Source organism: Giraffa tippelskirchi, chromosome 5 (assembly GCF_054371585.1).
Source record: "Giraffa tippelskirchi isolate mGirTip1 chromosome 5, T2T-mGirTip1v1.2.pri, whole genome shotgun sequence".
Taxonomy (NCBI): domain Eukaryota; kingdom Metazoa; phylum Chordata; class Mammalia; order Artiodactyla; family Giraffidae; genus Giraffa; species Giraffa tippelskirchi.
Genome location: NC_137279.1, coordinates 176,615,841 through 176,637,925, shown reverse-complemented (window position 1 = coordinate 176,637,925; position 22,085 = coordinate 176,615,841). Strand labels below are relative to the sequence as shown.

General features: G+C 51.0%; 1 protein-coding gene across 10 annotated transcripts in view; it reads left to right on the top strand.

The window, feature by feature from the left end:
- Nucleotides 1–22,085, top strand: part of KDM4A (lysine demethylase 4A) — a 40,870-nt gene that overhangs the window by 12,357 nt on the left and 6,428 nt on the right. For 6 of the 10 annotated variants that reach the window (XM_081492576.1, XM_081492578.1, XM_081492572.1 and 3 more), the window contains 9 exons: nucleotides 558–757; nucleotides 1,663–2,039; nucleotides 10,233–10,353; nucleotides 13,736–13,917; nucleotides 15,415–15,619; nucleotides 16,068–16,144; nucleotides 16,825–16,880; nucleotides 19,419–19,527; nucleotides 19,858–20,043. In XM_081492576.1, coding sequence (XP_081348702.1) covers nucleotides 558–757; nucleotides 1,663–2,039; nucleotides 10,233–10,353; nucleotides 13,736–13,917; nucleotides 15,415–15,619; nucleotides 16,068–16,144; nucleotides 16,825–16,880; nucleotides 19,419–19,527; nucleotides 19,858–20,043 — 1,513 coding nt within the window. Of the gene's footprint in view, nucleotides 1–557; nucleotides 758–1,662; nucleotides 2,040–10,232; nucleotides 10,354–13,735; nucleotides 13,918–15,414; nucleotides 15,620–16,067; nucleotides 16,145–16,824; nucleotides 16,881–19,418; nucleotides 19,528–19,857; nucleotides 20,044–22,085 lie in introns of those variants that run through there. The other 4 variants (XM_081492580.1, XM_081492573.1, XM_081492575.1 and 1 more) reach the window with 2 other exon arrangements.

Below are 22,085 nucleotides of genomic sequence, written 5' to 3'. Positions count from 1 at the left end.
TCCAGAATCCTCAGGTATTCAGACCCTTCCTCCCGGCTGCACGCAGAGGTGATGGCACCTCTCCTTGGGCTGTAGTCACCTGGAGCGAGGCTCACGTGTCTGTGGGGGCGTGGCTCCCTCAGAGCCAGAGAAGCCTGCCTTCTTGCTGCCGCTTGGGGGCTTTCTATGAAGGAGAGAGTGGTGTGGGGAATGAGACTGGTGAGGGCAAGGGGCAGCGTCGTGAGTGTCTCAGCCAGAGGACCTGTCCTCAGCAGTTTTCCCCCCCAGGCTGTGTGGGGAAGAGAGGAGGAATGTTCACGGGGGTACCTGCTATACGCAGGTGTTCTGCGCATGCTCAGCACAGTTTTTCCCGAGCCTCACGTCAGATCTGTGAGGCGGGGTGGCAACATCCCTAATTGGCACTTGATGGAACAGGCTCAGGGCCGTGAGGTCCCCTGTCTCGGGCGGCTCCAGAGTGTGAAGCAGGCTCTGGCGGTTCCTGTCAGGTTGTGTGGGGATGTGTTTGTGTAAGCAGACATACACACCAGCTCTTAAAAAGTGTGCCCTCCTCCTTGCAGCCTGGCCAAGCACCGGATCGGGACAAAGAGGCACCGCATTTGTCTTGAAATCCCGCAGGAGGTGAGTCAGAGCGAGCTCTTCCCCAAGGAGGAGCTGGGCTCCGGACAGTACGACATGGCAGAGTGCCAGGCTGCCCTCGCACCCGTGAGGCCCACCCACAGCTCCGTGCGCCAAGTCGAGGACAGCCTCAGCTTCCCAGGTGAGTCGGTCATGGTGCTTTTCCCCCACAGTCCTAACCGTTCTGTTCTGTGTTGGGCGCCACGTCACCGCAGGGTCGCAGGCGTGACACGAGGGAGGCGGGCCTGTGAGCAGATCGTGACTGGAGTGTGGGAAGCACTTTGGGCGGGGACACCCAGGGTCAGGGAGGGACGTGGGGGAAGGCACACAGCTGTTCAGGGAGCTGGCTGTGGTTTCCTGTGATTTGAACAGGGGGTGGGAAGGGTAGGAGACAGGTGTGTCAAGGGAGTTGCCCCCTGAGACATGGGGTGAGACAGCGTGGGGACTGCCTGCCTGCCGTCTGAGAGTTTGCTCACTGGGGGTCCGAGGGGCCGTTGGTATTTCAGGAAGGGACGGCGTGGTCCAGCACTGTGTTTGAAAGCTTTCCCGCGGATGGTTATCGAGGGTAGATTTATTTGGAAGGAGCTTGTGTCAGCCTCGGGTCAGGCCCGGCTTGGGGGATCTCTGCGTGGACAGGATTCTTCCGGGTGTGTGCTGAGAGCCGTCGGCACTGTGGGCCCAGCTCCTTCCGTGGAGCAGACTTCCTGGCCTGGCTCGCTGGGTGTCTGCTGCGCTGAGGGGACTTCTGGGGAAGGGACAGCTGCCGTGTGCTGTGTGCCAGGCTGTGCTCCCACCTCATACGTCGCAGTCTTATTTAAGAACCCTGGCGAGAGGTGGTAGCGTCCTCACATGACAGAGGAAGAGACTGGAGGCCCAGAGAGGCTAAGTAGCTCGCCCCAGATCACACAGGGACCCCGTTACGGTGGAGTCAAAGAGTTGGAAACCAGGCCTTCCTCGCTGCCCATGTTCTTTGGTCTGTGTCCCTCTCTCGGGGTTGAGATGTGCAGGAGGAAGTGGACTCTGTCCAACATGTCTTATGTGTTTCAGATTATTCTGACTCCACCGAAGTCAAATTTGAAGAGCTTAAAAATGTCAAGCTGGAAGAGGAGGACGAGGAAGAGGAAGAGGAGCACGAAGCGGCTGCCTTGGACCTTTCTGTGAATCCAGCTTCTCTCGGGGGACGCCTCGTCTTCTCAGGCTCCAAAAAGAAATCGTCTTCCAGCCTGGGCTCCAGTTCTTCACAGGATTCTGTTTCTTCCGATTCCGAAACCAGCGAGCCTCTGTCCTGCCGAGCCCAAGGGCAGACGGGAGTCCTCACTGTGCACAGCTATGCCAAAGAGGATGGCAGGGTCACCTTGGGAGAGCCGTGCGCCAGGAAGAAAGGGGGCACCACCCGGAGCATCAGTGAGAGGGAACTGGCTGAGGTATGGGTGCTAGGGTGGGCTCCTGCAGGGTCCCCGACGGCAGGAGGAGACCCTCAGGATGGACCTCCAGCCTGTACTTGTGTCAAACAAAAGCCAGGTGGCATTGGGTCACTTTAGCTTGTTCTTTGCTGGGAGGGTTTTTTTTTTTTCTTCTGTTATCTCTACGTGACTGTTGCTCCAAAGAATGGCTTTGCGGCTTCCCTGGCCACCCTTAGTGGATCTTCAGTTGAGGGGGCACATGCTCTGACCCTCCTGGCCTTAAGGGTGAAGGGTTAGAGCAGCAGTGTTTGCAGCCTGGTGTTTGAGGGTTGGAATGACATGGCCTCCCTTACCCTGGGCTGCCCTGGGAGTTTTGCCGCCACTCCCCGTGTTCATCCTCCCCCTCCCGGTACGACACTGCTGACAGCATCTCTTTGGAGACTAGGATGACTCCCAGAGCCGTCAACAGGGACGTGTTTGCTCTGGCTTCCTCCCAGAACACACTGTTGCCAGAAGCTATGTTTTCTGTTTGTTCTGAGTAGAAAGGCGCTTGGTGGGTCTGCGTGGGGTACAGCAGAGCCACGTTGGGTACAGCCCGACTCAGGCCTGCCCAGTGACCTGCCCTCTCCTCAGCCTCACAGCCTGTGGTGAAGTTGCAGCTGGGCTGAGGGTTGAGGCGGGGTCACTGGCGGATTGTAGGAGTGAGCACAGAGAAGCTCTCCTCGATTCCCTGTTCCCTTCACCTTTGGAAAATTTGTCTTTTAGAAGTTTTTGTTTGCTTTTTAAAAAAACTTTTCATTTTGTTTTGGAGTATAGCGGAATAACAGTCTTGTGATAGTTTCAGCTGGACAGCAGAGCGACTCAGCCATGCGTACATGTGTATCCATTCTCCTCCCAAGTTTTTATTCCGAAGCATTGTTAAAAGTATACACAAACAGAATACTGTCACGAGTCCCCTGTGTGCACACGTTATCCCCGTGTGGGCACATTATCTCTGTGTATTAACATTTGACGTGCTGGCTTTGTCTTTTCTTTGCCTGAACTACTAAGGCTTTGTCCATATTCAAATTCTCCTAATTTTTCAGCAGTGCCTTTCTGTGGTTAGTTTGCCTCCTTGTCTTTAACACCCATATGATTTTTCTTTCCGTTTTTTCTGCCTCTCGGGCTCGGTTTCTGTAGATGCTGTTTCTCCGTGTGAAGTCCCCCTTCCCTCTCACACGTGGTGCAGTCTGGTGAGCTAGTGACACCCGTGTCCCCTTCCCTGCTTTCCCATCGCCTCTGACCCCCCTTCCCTGCCCTCCTGTGGTCACTTCCACAAGCGAGGGCTCTTCCACTTGGAAAGCAGAGCCCCTTCTGTTCCTCATGGCAGCATCCCAGTCGTTGCTTCACAAAGCTTTGTGCCCTCTTGTGCATCTTGCTGTCTGTGCAGGCCACACTGTCCTTACGCACTGTCCCGGTGTGTAACCAGCTGCTAACAATAGCAAGGACGGACTAGATCGTAAATACTTTACAGTATTGAGGCTATATATTAATATATATATAACTATTAATTATATTATTAATCTTACCATGGAGTCAAGTTTTTTCTAGGGTTGGTTTTTTTTTTTTAGGTGGTAGTGGGGCATTAAATAAATAACAGCCTTTTTTTTTTTTTCCTCCCAAGTTAGGAACCTGTAAAGTTGTGGATACAGGACGTGAGCATATGGAGCTCAGAATGTCAGTTTGTCACCAGTTAAAATGGTTGAGGAGAGTAGTTTCTGACCCGTGGCCAAGTAACCCTGCTGCTTGTTTACCCTCAGTTAGATGACCCGTCTGCTCACAGGCAGCCCTGGACCGCTCAGGCCCCCCTCACAGGGGCAGAGTGTCTCCCACTCTGTGTCCTTCCACGTGTTGTGCACACAGGCAGCAGTGCGTTCCCTCTGTAAGAGGCAGATCGCAGCGAAGCCAAAGCCAGGACTCCTCCCATGGAAACATGCTGGGAGAGGAGGCTTCTCTCTTAACATGCCTCTTTGTGTGACCCCTGCTCCAAAACCACTGTGTGTCTTCCTGGTTCCTTTTTGCTTGTGTGTGGGCCTCAGCTGCAGCCTGAATACCTTTTCTCCGCTAGTCACCTGCCATCTCTCCCACCTCCCCCCTTGATGTGCTAGCATCTTTGAACTACTTCAGAGTCACTGATATGTCTTGGCTGCTTGACCTCTTTGCTTTACTCTGTAGTGGTTTGTGTGCCTGCTCTGGGCTAGGATGGTACCTTCAAAGGAGCTCGTCACTGAGGCCAGCAGACAGATGCGAGCAGGGAGTTCTAGTCCCTAGTGGTCCGCATTGCAGCACACGTGGTGGAAGTGTTAGCAGCTCAGCCTGGGGTTGGCATAAGGAATCAGAGGGACAGCAGAAGGAGGTTAGCAGGAGCGTGAATCTGGCGGGGGAGAGGGTTCTCTTTGGAGCTGGGGCTCATGCCAGCGTCAGAGCAGGTTGGGGTCCGCAGTGGTTTTGTTGCTCTCAGGCATACAGGACTAGAGGGCCTTGGGAGGTGTGGGTGGAGGGTGTCAGGAGGCCAGTCCTAGACCTCTGCCTGTTCTCTGAGACTCTTTGACTTCAGAGACAGGGTGAGGGGGCAGTGGAAGTTTACCTGACATGTGTTTTTGGAGACTGAAGATTTCTGTAACGTCTCTTTATCTTTTTTTTTGATGCACAAAGATAACATATGGAGTAATACAGCAAACCACAAATAACCGTCACCATCACCGAGATCTAACAGTTAATATTTTGGAAGCCACATATGCTTCATCTGTCCTTTTAATTTCCTGAAGTATTTTATAGCAAATCATGATATGGATGTCACGTAATTTCCTTCCTGTTTCAATGTGTATCTCTGAAAAATATGAGTGTGTTTTAATCACCATGCTATGATTATACCTAACAAGATTACAAAAATTTTCTAGCATCATCTAATTCTCAGTTCACAATCAGTTTCCCCCGTAGTCTGAACAAAATTTATTTGACAGTAGGTTTGTTTGAATCGAGATTTAATTTGTCTTACACCTGACATTTGTTCATTATGTCTCTTAATTCTGCCTTGATCTAGGGCTGTGCCCTTCTGACCCCCTGTCACTGACTCAAGAAACTCTGTCAGTTGTTCTTTGGACTGTCTGGTGAAGTGTTTTTTTAGCTTTGCATTGATGTTTTGGAAGATCATTTTGGAAGCAATATAAAGGTATTTTAGAGAAGAAGGAGGCAAAATTAGAAACAGCAGAGATTCTCTTGAAGGTGGAATTATGGATGAGTTTCACTTCATGCATTTATAAATTGTTTGACTACTTTTTATGAATACCATGTTATTTTTATAATTAAATACTTGAGGACAGGAGGGAGAAAAAGGTTTGCAATAGGGAAATCAGTTTGGAACCTGCTTCTTAATCTGAGAGCTGGTGAGGTCCTGAGCTGTGTGGTAGGGGGTGGGAGTCTGGGGCCACTACTTGGAAGGTAGGAGTGGGAGGGCACCATGGGGTGACCTGGAATTCTGGCTTGTGTTACTTACAGGATGGACAGGGGTGTGTCAGTGGCGGGTGAAAAGTCACTGGAACAGTGAAGGGGAATTTGAGTGTGGCTTGGGACTTGAGTTCGGTCTGGGGCATGCCAAGTGCCACCTACTTGTGAGGCAGGCTGTGGAGATGTGCATACACACACCTGAAATGGGTAGATTTGGGAATCATCTCCACCTGGAGGGTGTTGGTAGGTGTGGAAGAGCTCCCTGGTGGGGCATGTAGAGCAATTTTCACAGTGTGGGTAGAGGTGGAAGGCCCGGGAAGGAGAAGGACAATGAAAAGGGAGAGCCAGAGGTTTGGAGAACTAGGAGAGGGTCATGCGTGCACAGCCAGGGAGGAGAGCATGGAAGACAGTGGCAGCTCGCCTAGTGGGCCTGTGTTGAAGAGGGGGTGGTGGGAGATAATGGGGGTGCTCTGAGAGGAGCGTGTGCTGTGGTTTCCAGCAGAGGAAGGAGATGAGGGGATGGCTGCAAGAGGGTTTTTATTGTGGTAATATATGCATGACATAAAATGCCTTTCTACTGTTTCTTAGCGCCTCACACCACTGTCCCATCAGCACCCGGCTTTGGAGGGGGGAAGAGGCCATCGTCTGTCCTGTAACAGTCTCCTGCTTACGGGGGCACAGCCCTTTTCACAAAGCCACTAGTCCTGAGAGCCTTCCATTGCTTCCCAGCTGCTTCCCGGCCTCCTTTAGTCCCTCTAGCACTTTGCTCCTTGTCTGTGACGCTGTCTTGGTCTCAGTGCGGTTGTCCCAGGCTGGTGAAGGTGCACTGCTAGGAGCCAGGCCCTGGGCCGCCTTCAGCCTTGCTTCTTGAGGCATCGACGTGGTCCCAGGAGCCTCTGTAAACAGGGGTGGAATGAAGGGAAGTGTAGCTCCAGTTAGAAACTGACATGAGTGCTGATTCACTGGGCAGAATGGCGGACTGACAGTCAAGGCTTGGGCAGAAGCTGAGACATTCTGCCCATCCCTGGAGAGGTCTAAGAGCGTTGTGTCTGTATTTGGAAACAGCTGGGTTTTGAAGAACACCCTGGTGGGCTCCCTCCCCACACAAGTATCCCTCGGTGTTATCTGGACCCTTGTCATTCAGTTTATGTGCCGCCGTCTTGTGCCAGGGGACTTGGTGAAAGGGCCCTGGGTGACTGACTGCTGAAGCCCCACTGCCTGAGTCTTTGCACAGTGACGAGTCTGCTGCAGAAGTTCTTGTCAGTTCAGGCTGCTTTGAAAAAGTGAGTTCCTCAAAGAAGGAGAGAGAACACTTGGTTCTTCTCTGTACAGAACCAGCCTCGTCAGGAACATTGACCTTGACCTGATTGCTCACATGAAAGGGATAATAGATAATAGAACTCAGGGAGCCTGGAGCTCCAGCCCTCTTGCCAGCAGGGCCTGGGAGACCCAGCATGCACTCCCACCCTGTCCTCACCAAGAGTTTTGAAGGCAGTTGCCACCAGCCCTGGCTCACGTGGTTAATTGGTTGAAACAGGGTTTGAGCCCAGTTCTTTCTGTTAAATCCTGCGGACGTTTAGAAATTGGAGTACATTGCAGGGAAAGGCAGGACCTGGGGGGGTATTTAGCCAGAAGAGGTGAAAATGTGGAAGGATGTTCGATATGGATAGATCTGTCTGCTTTGGTCAGAGGCAGAGGGATGGTAGCAGGAAGGGCAGTTTTAGACTCTGGCTGGGTCGTAAGCCCCTTGAGGTTAGAGGTCACGGTCTCACTGTTTCTGCATCACTCAGCAACAGGCATGGTTCTCTGGGCGCATCTCCTCAGTGTGCAGTAGGCACTTTGGTTAAAAAGGTGTGGACAGAGGCAGCCTCCTTTCCCCAAGCCACATTCTGGTGTTCTTGGTCCTGGACCCCTCTGCCTCAGAGGCATTTTGCTTGCCTGTAAAATGGTTAATCTCCACCTCCTACCCCCATATGCATTTTCTATTGCTGCTTTAACAAGGAACACAAATTTAGCATCTTAACACAAATTTACCTTCTTCGGTTCTTCAGTTCAGAAGTCTGAAATGGGCCTCATGGTGCTAAGGGCAAGGTGTCTGCAGGGCTCTGTACCTTCCTGGGGGGCATCCATTTCATTGCCCTTTCCAGCTTCCACAGGGTGTCCGTATTGCTTGGCCATGACCCTTTCCTTCCACCTTTGAAGGCAGCAACATCTGGCCAAGTCACATCACTTTGACCGTGACCTCTGCTACCTTCTTCCATTGTTAAGCAGCATTTGAATACATTGGGCCCACCCAGACAATCCAGGATGATGGTCATCTGATTAGCAATCTAACAGTTCTTTGTCCTGTTAATCTAACGTATTTACAGGGATTTCGACTGTGCATACGGGGATTTCGACTGTGCCTCTTTGGAGGACAAGCTTCTTCACTAGTAAAACCATACTCAAAGCCCCTTTTTATAAAATACAATTGAAGGAAATTTCCTTCTCAGCTGTCATCTCATTGGTTCCCTTGATCTTCTCAAAAATTGTGTGATGGCATTCGCTCCCTAGTTCCTTATTGTGTATCTACTGGAGTTTATTTCTAAAATAGTCCTGGCACCTCCCAGTTGCTGAGTCCCTTGGCCACTGCTCTTCCATAGACTGGACTGTGGATTTCCCCCTTGAGGAAACCCCCCTCTCCCCAGCATCTCCTTTCTTCCTCTTCTTTCCCCTGTCCTGGAAGACATGGTCTCCAGTCAGTTTATCTTCCACTGATCATCTCATTCACTTCACCATTTAAATTCTGAGCCTGATGTCCAGGATTCCCAGATCCACAGCTCTTGCTCTGACTTCCTTTCTGAACTCCCAGGCTGAATTTCTTCTTGCCCCCTGGGTATTTCCAAATGAAGGACCCATAGTCGGGGGTTTGTGTACCATACGCAGCATGTTTAACTTGGCTTGTTACCACTCCCCCCTTGTCCATAGGAGCCCTCTTAGTCTCTCACCTTGGACACCCAGGAGACCCAGGCCAGAAATCCCCACCACCTCTGTTTCCTTTAGTCTCACATCTGTACTTTCTGGTCTTTGCCAGAACTCACTTTTAGAGCTGTTATCTAAGTAGTCTTCGTAGTAGGGGGTGCAAGAAGATTATGGAGGAGCAGGAATCAAATAATGGAACTTTATTTTTAATCTTAATCCTTTCACTGTTTTAAGGTGTGTAGAAGTACATTAGTATATATAACTCATCAGTAAGTATACATGCATTGGAGTGCATATCCCTACATTTTTTATTTTCATGATTACACTATCAAATTTGGTGGGTATTTCCAGTTTGTTGAGCCGAAGAACCCCCTCCTTATGTGACCTCTTACTCATTTAAAAAATGTAAATCAGAAGCAGGGCTCTTGTGGTCAGAATGAAGGCAGGCCCGGAGCCCTAACCTGTTCACCCTAATGGTGGCTTTCACGGCACCTTCTTGATGTACATTTTGGAAGGCACTGCTTTAGACGGAAGGCACTGCTTTAGACTGCTGGTGTAGTTCTGGTCTGATGAAGTCTGTGATAGTCTTCGTTTCACTTCTCCACATCATCACATGCCACTGAGAGCATCATTGCTTGTGTTGAGCTAGGGAGCACACCCTAGGGGTCATGTTTTTTCACACCTACCTTCCCCCGGCTGGCCTTTGGACTCAGTAGGTCTTGGTAAATATTTGTTAAATGAGTCGGCAAATAGACACTCAATTTATGTTTGAAAGAGGGGGCTCTGTGCTGTGACCTGCTCGGCATTTGGTTTTTCTTGACATTTTCAAGTGTGACCCTCAAGTCCTGGGGCTCTATGTAGTGGCACGTGGAGTCTGCAGGTCCAGTCTCCCTTCTCCGAGGGGGCATGCGATGCTGCCCCTTCTCTGCAACACTAAAGCTCTGGTTTCTGTCGCACACAGTTGCAGAGTGGCCCTCTTCCAGGCCTCAGTTCCTCGTTCAGTAGGTTTTGCTGTAACCTGTGTCTCCTAAAGTCAGTACAACCAAGTTTTAAACATGTTGATTAGAAGGAAACTCTGATGTGGTATTACTGATTCAGTCCTTATACCTTAAACCTACTCACATTTGCTCTGACATTATGTAAATGCAACATTAAATCAGCCTTTCTCTCTGCAGCCAGGCCAGGGTTTCAGAGGCGCTCTCTGTCCTGGCTGGTGTTCTCTAGAGAAGAGGAACAGATAGTGGTGTCAGCTAGAGCTGAGGTCTTGAAGGTGCAGGGGAAGTGGCCTGTTTTCTTTTTAATGGGTCAGCTGCTCCTCTCTGCTTTGCGTGTGCTCGGGCCTTTCAAACCTAGATGGCCCAGGTGCCCGGCACTTTGTAACAGCTGCTGCTGGCCTTCTGGTCCAAGGAAAGGGGCTTGTCTGGGCTCTCAGACACAGCCTCTTGTCAGTGAGCTTAAGGGAGGGGTCCGGCTCTTCTTTAGAGCTGGAGCAGGTTTGTTTTAGGTACATTTGTTTCAGCCTGTTTCTGAGACCCACACTTACTAAATCCAAAAATGGTTTACACAGCCCCAGTTTAGGCTGATTTGCATGACACTTGTCACTTTAGCTTTTTCTAAGACAGATGTTTTCCATGTTTGGTTTTATATTTATTTCTTTGAGTCTCTCTGCCCTGCTCTTTCCCTTGGTTTCCACTATTAAGACTGACTTCTTCTGTGTCCCCCAAGTGGCAGGAAGGCCAACTTGATTTCTTTTTGTGGTTTGCCCAGGTTGCGGATGAATATATGTTTTCCCTGGAAGAGAGTAAGAAGTCCAAGGGCCGCCGTCAGCCCTTAAGCAAGCTCCCCCGCCACCACCCGCTCGTGTTGCAGGACTGCGTCAGCGATGATGGTAAGTGGTGGTTTCACTCATCTCCAGAGGAAAGGCTCTCAGCACATCAGGACCTCCTCCAAGACCTTGGGAGGCCACATGGAGGGCCGGGGTGGACCTGTGGCTTAGCTGTTCCCCCAGGTATTCTGTGAAGAGGGCCAGATTTCAAGATACCAGACTTGTTCTCAGATTTCATTATAGGTTCAAGTGTCTTGGAATTTGCCTACTGTGGGATGGTTGCACAAAGGTTCTTCCCTCCCTTCTCTTAGGAGGGCGTGGCTGATTGTTCAGGGGAGCAGATTTTGTCACTGATGCCAAGGGCCCTGTGCTGAATGTGTGGCGACAAAGATTAAGCTGAGATATGTCCATGCCCTCGGGAAGCCCACGGGGTAGTTGACTGATCTAAAGGGAGGAGATGGTGATCCAGGCAGAGGGGACAGTGTAGAGTAGAGTAACCGTGGCGTGAAGACAGGCAGGGAGGTATATTCAGAGGAGCCAGCCCACTGTGGCTGGGTTTCCAGAGCCAGGCCAGGATGTGGAGGAGGAGGAATGAGGTGGTTGTGAGCCCTAGTGAGGGATTTGCCTTGGGCATTCTGAGCCCTGGAAGTGTTTCGACAGAGGAGGGGCTTGGTCTGATTTGCATTAGAAAGGTTGTTCCTAATGATTGTGTCTTAGAAGGAGCAGAGGGCTTTTGTCACGGCCTCTGTGAGGTCCAGAGGTCTGAACTAGGAAGGTGGAGGTGGGGCAGGGGAGGGGACACGGTGTCCCCTTGGGGAGGATAGAGTCCATGGGTTGGACGTGGCGCTATGAGGTTGGTGGGACAGGGAAGCCTGAGCTGAATGCCTCCCTAGGTTCTAGTGTTGGTTGGGTTTGGAAACCTATGTTCAGTGTCTTCAGAAGATGTAGACCTGGGGGATGGAGAGGGTATTTATATCTTTATTAAAGGGGGCCACTCAGGGAGAGGGTACAGAGGCTGCGGTTAGGAGGACTGAGGAAGAAGAGGGTGTGAAGGAGACAGGGGAGTAGGCAGGGATGCACGTGGAGGAGACTTGCAGCTCAGCGCGTGATTGCCATCAGTACAGTGTGGCCTCCTGTGCTGCCCGGAGCTGGAAGACCCTCCGAGGTCCGCAGTGGCTAGGCTCCTTGTTACTGTTGCCTGGCGCCCCATCCTTCCCTGTCCTGCCCTTGCCCATGCCCAGGGCTGGGTGGGAAGGCCCAGAGGCTCCTTAGTCAGTCCTTCCCCCTGCTCCACAAGCCTCATGTTCCCTCTCTGATGTGTGGTTCTCCTTTGATAGAAGATCACAATGAGCTGGGTGGGGAAAGCCTCTTGAGACCCCGATTCAGAGTCTCAGAAGTCCTCTGTGGTCTTCCTCCAGCCCTGGTGAGGGCTTCAGGACCTCCAGGTCGGCAACAGCCTCGCTTCTGATTTTTCCCTAGTGCGCTAAAGCAATGCAGACTATAGAAAACTGGGAAAGCTGGAAAAGCTGTAAGAGGACAAGATAACCCCACAAAGAGGACCACTCTGAACACTTCAGTGTGCCACTCTTCCTGACTGTCCTGGTCAGATGTTAAATTATGTCCACGTATGTCTTTTTCTAATAATGTGAATGAGATCATAATATACACCTCTCTAACTTTTTATGTTTAAAAAACTTCAAATGTAAAAAAAAAAAAACTTCAAATGTGGAAAAATTGAAAGAGTAAGAATACTGTGTGTTGCCATAATTGCTTTGTCTCTCCCTATACATTGTTTGGGCTCCCCAGGTGGCACTAGTGGTAAAGAACCTGCCTGCCAATGCAGGAGACATAAGAGACGTGGGTTTGATCCCTGGGTCAGGAAGATCCCCTGGAGGAGGGCATGGTAACCCACTCCAGTATTCTTGCCTAGAGAAAATTCCTTGGAGCCTGGTAGACTATAGTCCGTAGACTTGTAGAGTCGGACACAACTAAAGGGACTTCCCACGCATGCATGCATTGTTTACGTATGAACATACATATCTGCTATGTCATTTGAAAGTAAGATGTAATTATCAAGTTTTTTCATTTAAAGTGAACCAATAGGCATCTTCTATGTAGGATTGTCTCCTGTGTAAACATTTGACCTCCAAAAGTAAGGAGTAACTTCATAATATCCTCTGATTCTCAGTCCATATTCATCTTTCCTTGCTCATCCTAAAAATGTGTTTTTTTCCTTTAAACCAGTATGAACCAAACTAGGGTCATACGTTGCATTTAGAAGTTTCTTCAGTCTCTTAGTCTCGCACACCCTTCTCTCTACTTAATTTTTTTTTTTTTTTTAATTGAGGCATTTAGTAAAGCTAAGGCATTTTGTGGCTAAACTGTGCAGTTCAGTGAGGTTTTATCTATGTAAGCTGTGAAATTTTGTTTCCTACAGTTTTCACTAAACTATTGAACTTCTTCATCGTTGGTTCAGTATTCACAAGTCGAGCAATTCTCGGCCACTTTTGGTTGTGTAAGCATAGCAAATGTGTGTGTGGTCATTTATCTGGTGATTGTGAGTGGTTGATTTCTGTTTCCCTGCTGTCTTGATCACTCTTGTTGTGACTAGGATGTGGAAAATAAGTATGCTTGGATTTTGGCACCATGTCTCCTGTTGAGGGGAGAAGGCGATGGCACCCCACTCCAGTACTCTTGCCTGGAAAATCCCATGGACGGAGGAGCCTGGTAGGCTGCAGTCCATGGGGTTGCGAAGAGTCGGACACGACTGAGCGACTTCACTTTCACTTTTCACTTTCATGCGTTGGAGAAGGAAATGGCAACCCACTCCAGTGTTCTTGCCTGGAGAATCCCAGGGACGGGGGAGCCTGGTGGGCTGCTGTCTATGGGGTTGCACAGAGTCAGACACAACTGAAGCGACTTAGCAGCAGCAGCAGCAGATGGGGCTTGTAGGGTTAGATTTTAACTGCAATCCATTATGGTCCCCTTCACTGAGATCACATGCATGGCAGCTGCCAGATCCCTTTGGATTAAACATGATTGAAGGTGGAGGAGATAACTGTTTGTTTGCACTGAGCTTGAGTTGCAAGGAATAAACAGATAAACGGGTAGCTTGTGTTGGTACGTTCCAGAGCTTTCCTTGGGCTGCTCACCATAGGTCTTCAGGGTCTCTTGGAAGGCACTTGCTGTCTGGGAAGAAGTGAGGAGGTCATTGGAGGAGTTGTAGCCACAGATTGCAGGGCTTCCCACAACATCATCCAAATACTGGAGGAGTCCTTTGAAAATCACTCCTGTCCTTTGTCTTTGTCACCCATAGGCTCTCAGGTTAGTCCCGACCTGGAACTGGAAGGTCCCAGCTTGAGCTGAGCTCATCGGCTCTTTAGGCAGAGCCAGAGAGCAAGGCTGGTGCTGCCTGCCTGACTCACACCTCTGCTTCCTCCTCTAGAGCTACCAGAACAGCTGACCCCCGAGGAGGAGGCTGAGGAGACAGAGGCCTGGGCCAAGCCCCTGAGCCAGCTCTGGCAGAACCGACCTCCGAATTTTGAGGCTGAGAAAGAGTTCAACGAGGCCATGGCCCAGCAGGCCCCTCATTGTGCCGTCTGCATGATCTTTCAGACTTATCATCAGGTAAGCTCTCATATCCCCTCTGTTTACCCAGTGCCAGCACTCAGGAAAGCTAGCTTTAATGGTGGGTGCACAGTTTGGGAGGGGTGTGTTTTTGCCCCATCTGCCTGCTGGATGGAAAGGCTTCATCAGGCAGGTAAGCATGTGGGTTTCACTTGAGAATGCTTTGGGGAAGAGCAGAGGGTGTGGCTTGGGCTCTGGGGGATTCCCGGCTCCCTTTGGCACTCACACTGTTTGCTGAGGAATCTGCTCTTTCTAGTAAGTAATGATGATTCCTTCTAGGTGGTTTGTCGTCCTGGCCAGTCTGGAGAACTGGGGATTTTTTAAATCAGTCTGAACGTCAGCTGAAAAGTCAGATCCTCCAGTATTGTCTCTTTTCTTCCTTGCCCATCACCATTGTGGATGTTGGCAGCAGTGGAAAGGCACTTGGGAGGGGCAGGAGCAGGGGCTCTGCAGGAGGAAGAGGGATGGGAAAGCACCCTGGCTGAGCCCAGCCGTGCCCCTCTCACTCATGGGGCATTTGATGTGTCCACTATCATGGGTCTCTTTGAGTCTAGCTCTTGGAGGCCAAGAGGGCACCCACAGCAGCCTGTGCCAGAGGACCAGCTCGGTCTCAGCTGGGAACTACACAGGGCAGCATGTGGGGAACCAGTCCGTTGTGCTAGTTAGAGTGGCGTGGCTGTCCCTGAGCTTGGCAGGGGCCCCAGGTTCATGTTTGCCAAAGAATGAAACTTCAGACCAACGTACTTTGAGTTAGTAACTCAATCTTTCCTTCCAGTGACCAAAAAGCGAACCCAAAAGTTCACTGCGTGTCCTTGACTGGGCGGGAAGCAGGCAGATGGCCTGGCTGTTTGTTTGTTTAGCGGGGCTCAATGTTCCATGAATGGCACAGGCTTGGGGTTGACATGTTTCTGGGCCCCGTCCTTGGAACAGGGGTGAATGTGCCATCCAGCGTCAGAGCCCGCAGATCCTCGCAGTCAGGCTCTTTGCCAAGGGAAGGACCTGGACATAATGTTCTTCCCGAAGGGGCCCCAAGCCAGGAACAGCATGTGGGACTCCAGCCATGTGACAGAGCTGCAGCTCAGGTGACTGCTGACATGGCCTCGAGAAGAATCCGTGCTGGCCTGGGAGCCCCTGTCCTGGGGCCTCTCCCTGGGTGGAGCGCCGTGCTGTGCAGCACAGAGGGAGGCCCCCAAGAACAGCCTCGCCAGCCTCTCAGTGCATTTTATTACCGTCTGGTTGGGAAAGATTGAAGTCCCAGTTGCCTCTTAGCTCTTTTCCTCTTCTTGGTTGTCCCCTGGGGCCTTTGTTTGATACTGCTGTGAGAAATTGAATTTGAGTCATTAGAGGTAACTTCAATTAGCAGCTCTGGGATAATGGCTGTGCACCTGGGAGCCATAGCCGGCCCGTCAGGAAGAGAGCAGCTTTCTGCTGACAGAGCAGGTGGGGAGTGCAGGACACTGGCTGGGTCCCTGAGGTGTGCGCTTGCCCCCTCCTTAGGTGGAGTTTGGAGGTTTTGGTCAGAGCTGCGGCAGCGCTCCAGATTTGGCCCCCCAGACGCAGAGGACCAAGCCATTGATTCCAGAAATGTGCTTCACCTCAACTGGCTGCAGCACGGACATCAACCTGTCCACCCCCTACCTGGAGGAGGATGGCACCAGCCTCCTGGTTTCCTGCAAGAAGTGCAGTGTCCGGGTCCATGCCAGTGAGTGCCTCACCTCTTCTCTGCATCCAGTCCTAGGGCAAGAGCATCTCACCAAGTCCTCTCACCTCTCAGTCTCCCCACAGCCTCCCAGGACCCTCCCCCACCACCCCCCAGTGCAAAGGTTGCTTATGTGTTGTTGGAGTGGTCAGATTGGGTCTGTGACTTGGGTCTGTGCTCATATTGTCCGCCCTGGGCTGTCCCCCTGGTTGCAGATACGTGGAGGGGACTAGTCCCTGCTGCTCACTGGGTATTGGTACCAGTGACTCTAGTTTCTGGCTTTTTGAGACTTTAGTCCATACTGTATGGCTGATTTGTGGGGGCCGTGGCACTAGAATTCAGGGGTCTCTGTAAGATTTGGTTGTCTCTTTCGGAAAGGGTATTTGGAGAGGAGCTGCAGGTCTGCCTTCTGACTCTGGGTTTAATTTGCTCACCTCGGTGTCCCTGTTAGGTTGCTATGGGGTACCCCCTGCAAAGGCTTCTGAAGACTGGATGTGTTCTCGGTGTTCAGCCAATGCCCTGGAAGAGGTGAGTGCATCCATGCTGTCACTGTCTCCCCGTGAGACGAGCTTGCTCAGGGCCACTCTGTTTCACGTGGACTCTGTTCCAGCTGTCTGAGCAAGACCCGGTACACAGTGATGTGAGAGTGTTTTTAGAATAAATCCCCTCCACTGTGAGAGCGTTTGCTGCCCATCTGCAGCGGGGCCCGATGGGGTCTGGAAGCTGTTTGCTCCATTGTGTCAGGACCAAGTAGAGGTCTTCTGGTGAACAGACCACTGCCCCCTGTAAAGAATTGAGCCATCAGGTCAGAGCATCAGAACAGGGCTCAGATGGTTCATTTTGTAGCTTTCTCTTTATTCTTCACTCTTCTCTGGAACCTGGCAATACCCGCATAGGAGGTAGGCAGAGCCCTGTAATGGGCACAGCTTGAGCAGGGTATCATTCATGACTTTCCTTTCAGTTGTTACTATCAACAGTGAAGACAATTAGGTTAAGTCAGGCGAATAATTGGTACACTTTAGCCCCGAGTGGCCTCCCTGTCTTCCTGCAGGGGAGTGCTGTTTCTGGGGGCTGTGAAGGCGAGGCCTCCCATGCTGGGGGTGCTTTTTCATATGAAGGCTACAGTTGCCCGAAGGAAGTCATGAGGAGAACAGATTGGATGTTAATAATTCGGTGGTGACCACTCCTCCTCCCCCCCTTCTTGGCAGGACTGCTGTTTGTGCTCGTTGCGAGGAGGAGCCCTGCAGAGAGCCAATGACGACAGGTGAGTTTTCTGAGCTCTGAAGCTGTGTGCAGGCGCACCGCCAGGGTAGGGGCTGTCATCCACATGACTGATGATGACTTGGGAAGCACACTGTTTGGGGCTGAAATAGCATCTCCAAGACTAATTTTAAAGATGGGAAGCCAGGCAGCCCAGATCTTCCCCTCGGAGGCAGCCTTGTAAGTTACCTCCTTCTGGAGAAGCTAAGATGGACTCACAAGGGTATAAAGACCCTGTGAAGATGATGCAGGGGCTTCATGGTGGACATGAGGGCATGACAGGTTAGATCTGGGACTGGTGCAGAGGTGGCCATGGCTGTGGGCTGTGACCCCTTCCCAAAGCAGACTCCCTGGCTGTTTGGAATGAGGGCGCATGTCCTTGAGGGTGGTGGGACATTTTGAGGAAGCCCAGCCACGCCTACCCACTAGTCAGCCAAACCCACAGAGGGTTCTTTTCCTCAGTCCGGAGCTGGGCTTCTCTGCTGTTAGCAGGTCACTTTCACTGAGCTGAATTTTTTAAGTCTTTATTGAATTTGTTGCAGTGTTGCTTCTGTCTTTTTGTTTTGGATCTTTTGACTGCTGGTCACGTTGGATCTTGGTGGGGTCTTAGCTCCCCGTCCAGGGATCAGACCCACACCCCTTGCATTGGAAGATGAAGTCTTAACCACAGGACCACTAGGGAAGTTCCTTGAGCTGAGTTTTTGTGCTGGGTCTCAACTTAGTGGTTCTGGGGTAGACATGTCTGTTGAATGAGGTTTTCGCTCTGAGGCCTGGCTGCCTAGGGGAGAGTACTCACAGGTCGATGGGGAACCAGCAGGGAGGACCCTGCTTCCCGCTGAAATCCTGTGTGAACTTGCGCACACACTGCCAAGCCTCTTGCCTCACCGGCATCCCCTTCATGCTGTTCTGCTGCTTCCACTGCTCTAGAGGCACTTGCTGCCCTGACTGGAGGTCACTGTGTTCCTCACAGTTGCCAGAGAGTGCTGTTTTAAGTCCTCCTTTTCTTGGCGTGGAAATGGCTCTGCTTGCACCTCCCACCTTCACCATATAATCCTTGATCTGCCCTGTGGAGCCGTGCAGAAAGAGATCTGTCCCCACTCACAGACTGCAGGTGGCCCCACATGGCCCCAGCACTGTCTGTTGTACGTGGGTTTTCACCTGGCCTGATCCTGAGAGCACTTACCATCTTAGTGGAGCCCATCTAGGTGCATGTTAGTTTTTCCAGATACCCTGAACTTTAATTCTCTAAGGATGTCCATTGAACACACCTCTCAGAGTAAATGGGGCTGGACCAGAAATTAAAGAGTGATGCTGAGGTGGATGAAGGGAGCAGAAGGGAGAAGTCATTTTGGCCGTGGAAAGGTTTGGGCAAAGGCGTGGAGGGGAGGGCTGGGCTTACCGGCAGATTGGGGCCCATTTGGAGCTATTTTGAGGAAGCGCCCAGGTCCTCCAATTAAAGAGACCTGTAGGGAGTTCTCTAATTTATTCTCACTTCCTAAACCATGCCGTACCCCCTGTTAGCTGTGGCTCTGTTTATTTAGCAACAGGCAGTGAGTGAGTGGTGTAAGCAGTGTGACGCTGTGCTGACCTGGGACAGTGTGGTGGGGACCTTTTCCTACTTAGTGTGGGAGACACTTCTGGTCTTAACTCTCTGGGTCTCAGGACCTTGCTGGGAAGTTCAGGGGTCACGTTGGGGGAGGAAGGAAGCTCCCCAGGCAGGCCCACATCAGAAGAGGCCAGGCTTCTCCAAAAGCGGCAGTTGAGTTTTTGGTCTCTGTATCTTTTTGTCCAAAATTTGCCCCAGCTGTGCACGTGCACACTTATTCTTAGTCCTGTACAGTTTTTGTATTTTGTTGCTTGAGGAGAACTTTGTCCAGGTGGAAGCATTGCAGCACTGGCAGAGGGTCCCAGGTCCCGGTCTGCCTCATTCCCCTTGCCCTCCCCTCTCCCCCCACTTCTATACTCTTATTCTAAGGGGCCAAAGGTCTCTTCTTCTGAAGCTTCTTATGCTGGACAGGGACCACAGACCATTGCCTACACCTCGCTGACTGTTTCAAGGACCTGTAGGGACCTGGGCCACTCTCTCCCAGAATGGGTTGAACTCTTTGAGCCATCCTGAAGCCTTACTTCGAACTGTTGGAACCTAGAGGACACAAACTTAACCAAAAGGTTAAACAAACAGGGCTAAAAAGGAGAACCACGGTAGCCATTTAGCCATTTGAAGAGTCCGTAGCAAAAACAGGGTATTGGGGACAAAAGCGGGTACTGAACATGCACCCTGCACTCAGCACCACCAGAAGGGTGGGCAAACCATCTAAGCTACCCCTCTGGCCTGACCCCTAGACACACGGTACTCTCATCCTATATAAGTCATAAGCTTGCCTCCCCACCTTGCAGGGAGCAAGCAAGCAAGGGAACTTGTTCTTTGTTCTTGCTCCCCCTTGCTACAGCAGGGCCACAATAAGCCTTGCCTGGGGAAAAAAACCAAGAAGAGAAAGCCAGAGGGCCTGGGGGGACTGAAGTGGCCTTTGCCTTTTGGCAGATGGGTCCATGTCTCATGTGCGGTGGCCATTCTGGAAGCAAGATTTGTCAACATTGCAGAAAGAAGTCCAGTGGATGTGAGCAAAATTCCCCTGCCCCGCTTCAAACTGGTAAGGAGAGAGAGAGGGGCATGTGACCGTGCATCCTTTCCCTGCTTCCAAGGCTCTGGGTAGAGGGGAGCATAGCACTTACGAGGGCGTCCCCTGGCTGGTCCTGTGCCCCTTGGTTTTGGTCGTGACTTAACAGTTCTCACCCTCTGGTTAAAACTACTTAATGAGGATGTCTGTGATCAGATACGAGATTAACAGAGAGCATATGCACCCTCATGTTTTGGGAAGCAGGTGGGCTCTTGCTTTTGTATGGCTCTGTGCATTTGGGGGAGCAGTAGAGGAGACCGTCCCAGTTCCTGTAATCATTGGCCTACTTCCCCTGTGTTGTAGAAATGTGTCTTCTGTAAGAAACGGAGGAAAAGAACTGCCGGCTGCTGTGTGCAGTGTTCTCACGGCCGTTGCCCAACTGCCTTCCATGTGAGCTGCGCTCAGGCTGCAGGCGTGATGATGCAGCCAGACGACTGGCCTTTCGTTGTCTTCATCACCTGCTTCCGGCACAAGATCCCTAATTTGGAGGTGAGGGGGCTGGCCGTTCTGGAATCCGCTTGACCATTTTTTCCTGAGTCATTTTCTCTGCAGGCTGTTCATTTGTTATGTCAGCAAGTTATTTCCTCAAGCACTATGCTTCTTGGAGATGCTAATAAGTGTGGGATTAGGAGGTGGCCCCTGTCCATCTCTGCTTCCTGCCTTGTATTTCCTACTCCTGGGGTATCAACTGCCTGGTGGTTGATGCCTTTTGTTTGCCTCTCCTCCTGGATAAACTCCTTGAGAGTCCATGTCTTGTTAATCTGGGTGTCGGGGACATCGCAGAAGTTCTGTAAATGTTGTGAACTTACGGGAAGAGTAGTACACCATGAGCCCTCCATGGCACTGATTTTCTCTAAAGGGTGAAGCGTGGTGAAAGCTACATGAAAAGGTTTGGATTGAAGGTGGCATTGATGTGGGTCTTAAGTAATAAAGGGGAATTGTGAGCAGGAGGCGGTCAAGTCTTCAGAAACAGAGTGAGCGAGCCTCAGGAGGAGGAACGGGTAAGACTGGTTCTGGGAACCTGGCAGGGGATGGTACTGGAAAGGCAGGCAGTGCCAGAGGAGGAAGGCCTTGGGCTGCCAGGCTCAGTTAGGAGTCTGACCCTTCTTCCATTAGGAGAGGGGAACTTGTGCAGTATTATGATTCGAGCTATATTTTTTAAAACAATTCTGGTTTGAAGAAAGGATTGAAGGAATAGGAATTTGAGGCCAGGAGACCAGTTAGCCTAGGTGGGAAGTTGAGGTCTGAAGTGGGAACACAGAGGCAGAGCTTTAGGATCACAGCCAGAGCTGGATACCACAGTGGGTAGAACTGATGGTGTCTGTTGACTGCCATGGGGAGAGGAAGGAGGAGGTGAGCAAGCGTGGATTCAAGATGACTTGGCTACTTCCTTAAAGATGGAAGGGATGCTCATACGGTGTTCACTGCGTTCAGGAGCTGAGATGGGCCTGGGCTGTTTTGTAGGGGAAAGCGGGGGAGATAGAAAATGAGGGAAGGACCTGTAGACTTTGATATTGCTAGAACATTCTGGCTGAGGTACCAGGAGGCAGTTGGATTCACTGGATGAAAATTTGGATATTATCAGCATTTAACAGGATAGTTAAAGCTAATTCCTATTAGAAGCTGGGCTCTGGAGAGTCCTAATAGAAGGAGCAGATGGTAGAGCAGGAAGCAGTGAAAGCAGCTGAGAAGCAGAGAGAGACATGGAGAGAAGCAGAGCAGCAGGGGGCTCAGGAGGGCCTCGTGCTGTGTGCACCCTACCTGGGGGCTCCAGGGGCAGTCGGGTCAGGAGCCAGAGTGCCTTCTGTGAGCTGCAGTCTAGTGGAGGGGACGCCCATGAAGACATGTCAGCAGTGTGGTAAAGAACAGTCATAAAAGGAAGGACACGATAGAGTGCCAGCTCAGAGGACAAACTGCCCTCTTACCATTTGGCTCTTGGAAAAGGCCTTGGCTGACTGGCTCTTTCTTCCTCTCCTTTAGTTACTTACTTATTTGGCTGCCTTGGGTCTTAGTTGCGGGACATGATTTTCATTGTTTGCTGCGGCCCAGACTTGGTAGTTATGGCTCGCAGGCTTAGTTGCTCTGCGGCATGTGGCATGCTTAGTTCGCCGACCAGGGATCGAACCCACATCCCCTGCACTGCAAGGCGGATTCTTAACCACTGGACCACCAAGCAGGTCCCTGGATCCTCCGTTTTCGTAAAGCTATTCTACTGAGCACAAGAGGTGGTTGGGGGTGGGTAGGGAGCTTAGGAAGAGGGGAAAATAGTCAATACTAGAATGAGGAATAAAAGCCTGAGGTACATTTTGGTAAGGGGGTAGGAGTTTTGTGTTGGAATAGGATAGTGATGTGGTGATCATCACCCCCCACCCCCACCCCCACCCCCACCCACACACACATCCTCACACTGGCAGCTGTAGATGGCTGGTACTATGAAGAAAGGTGGGTACTGTTGAGTATTTCTTTTACTAATTCATTCTTCACCCATATACTGGGCATATCTGGCACAGTTATTTGTGTTTTGTTTTAAC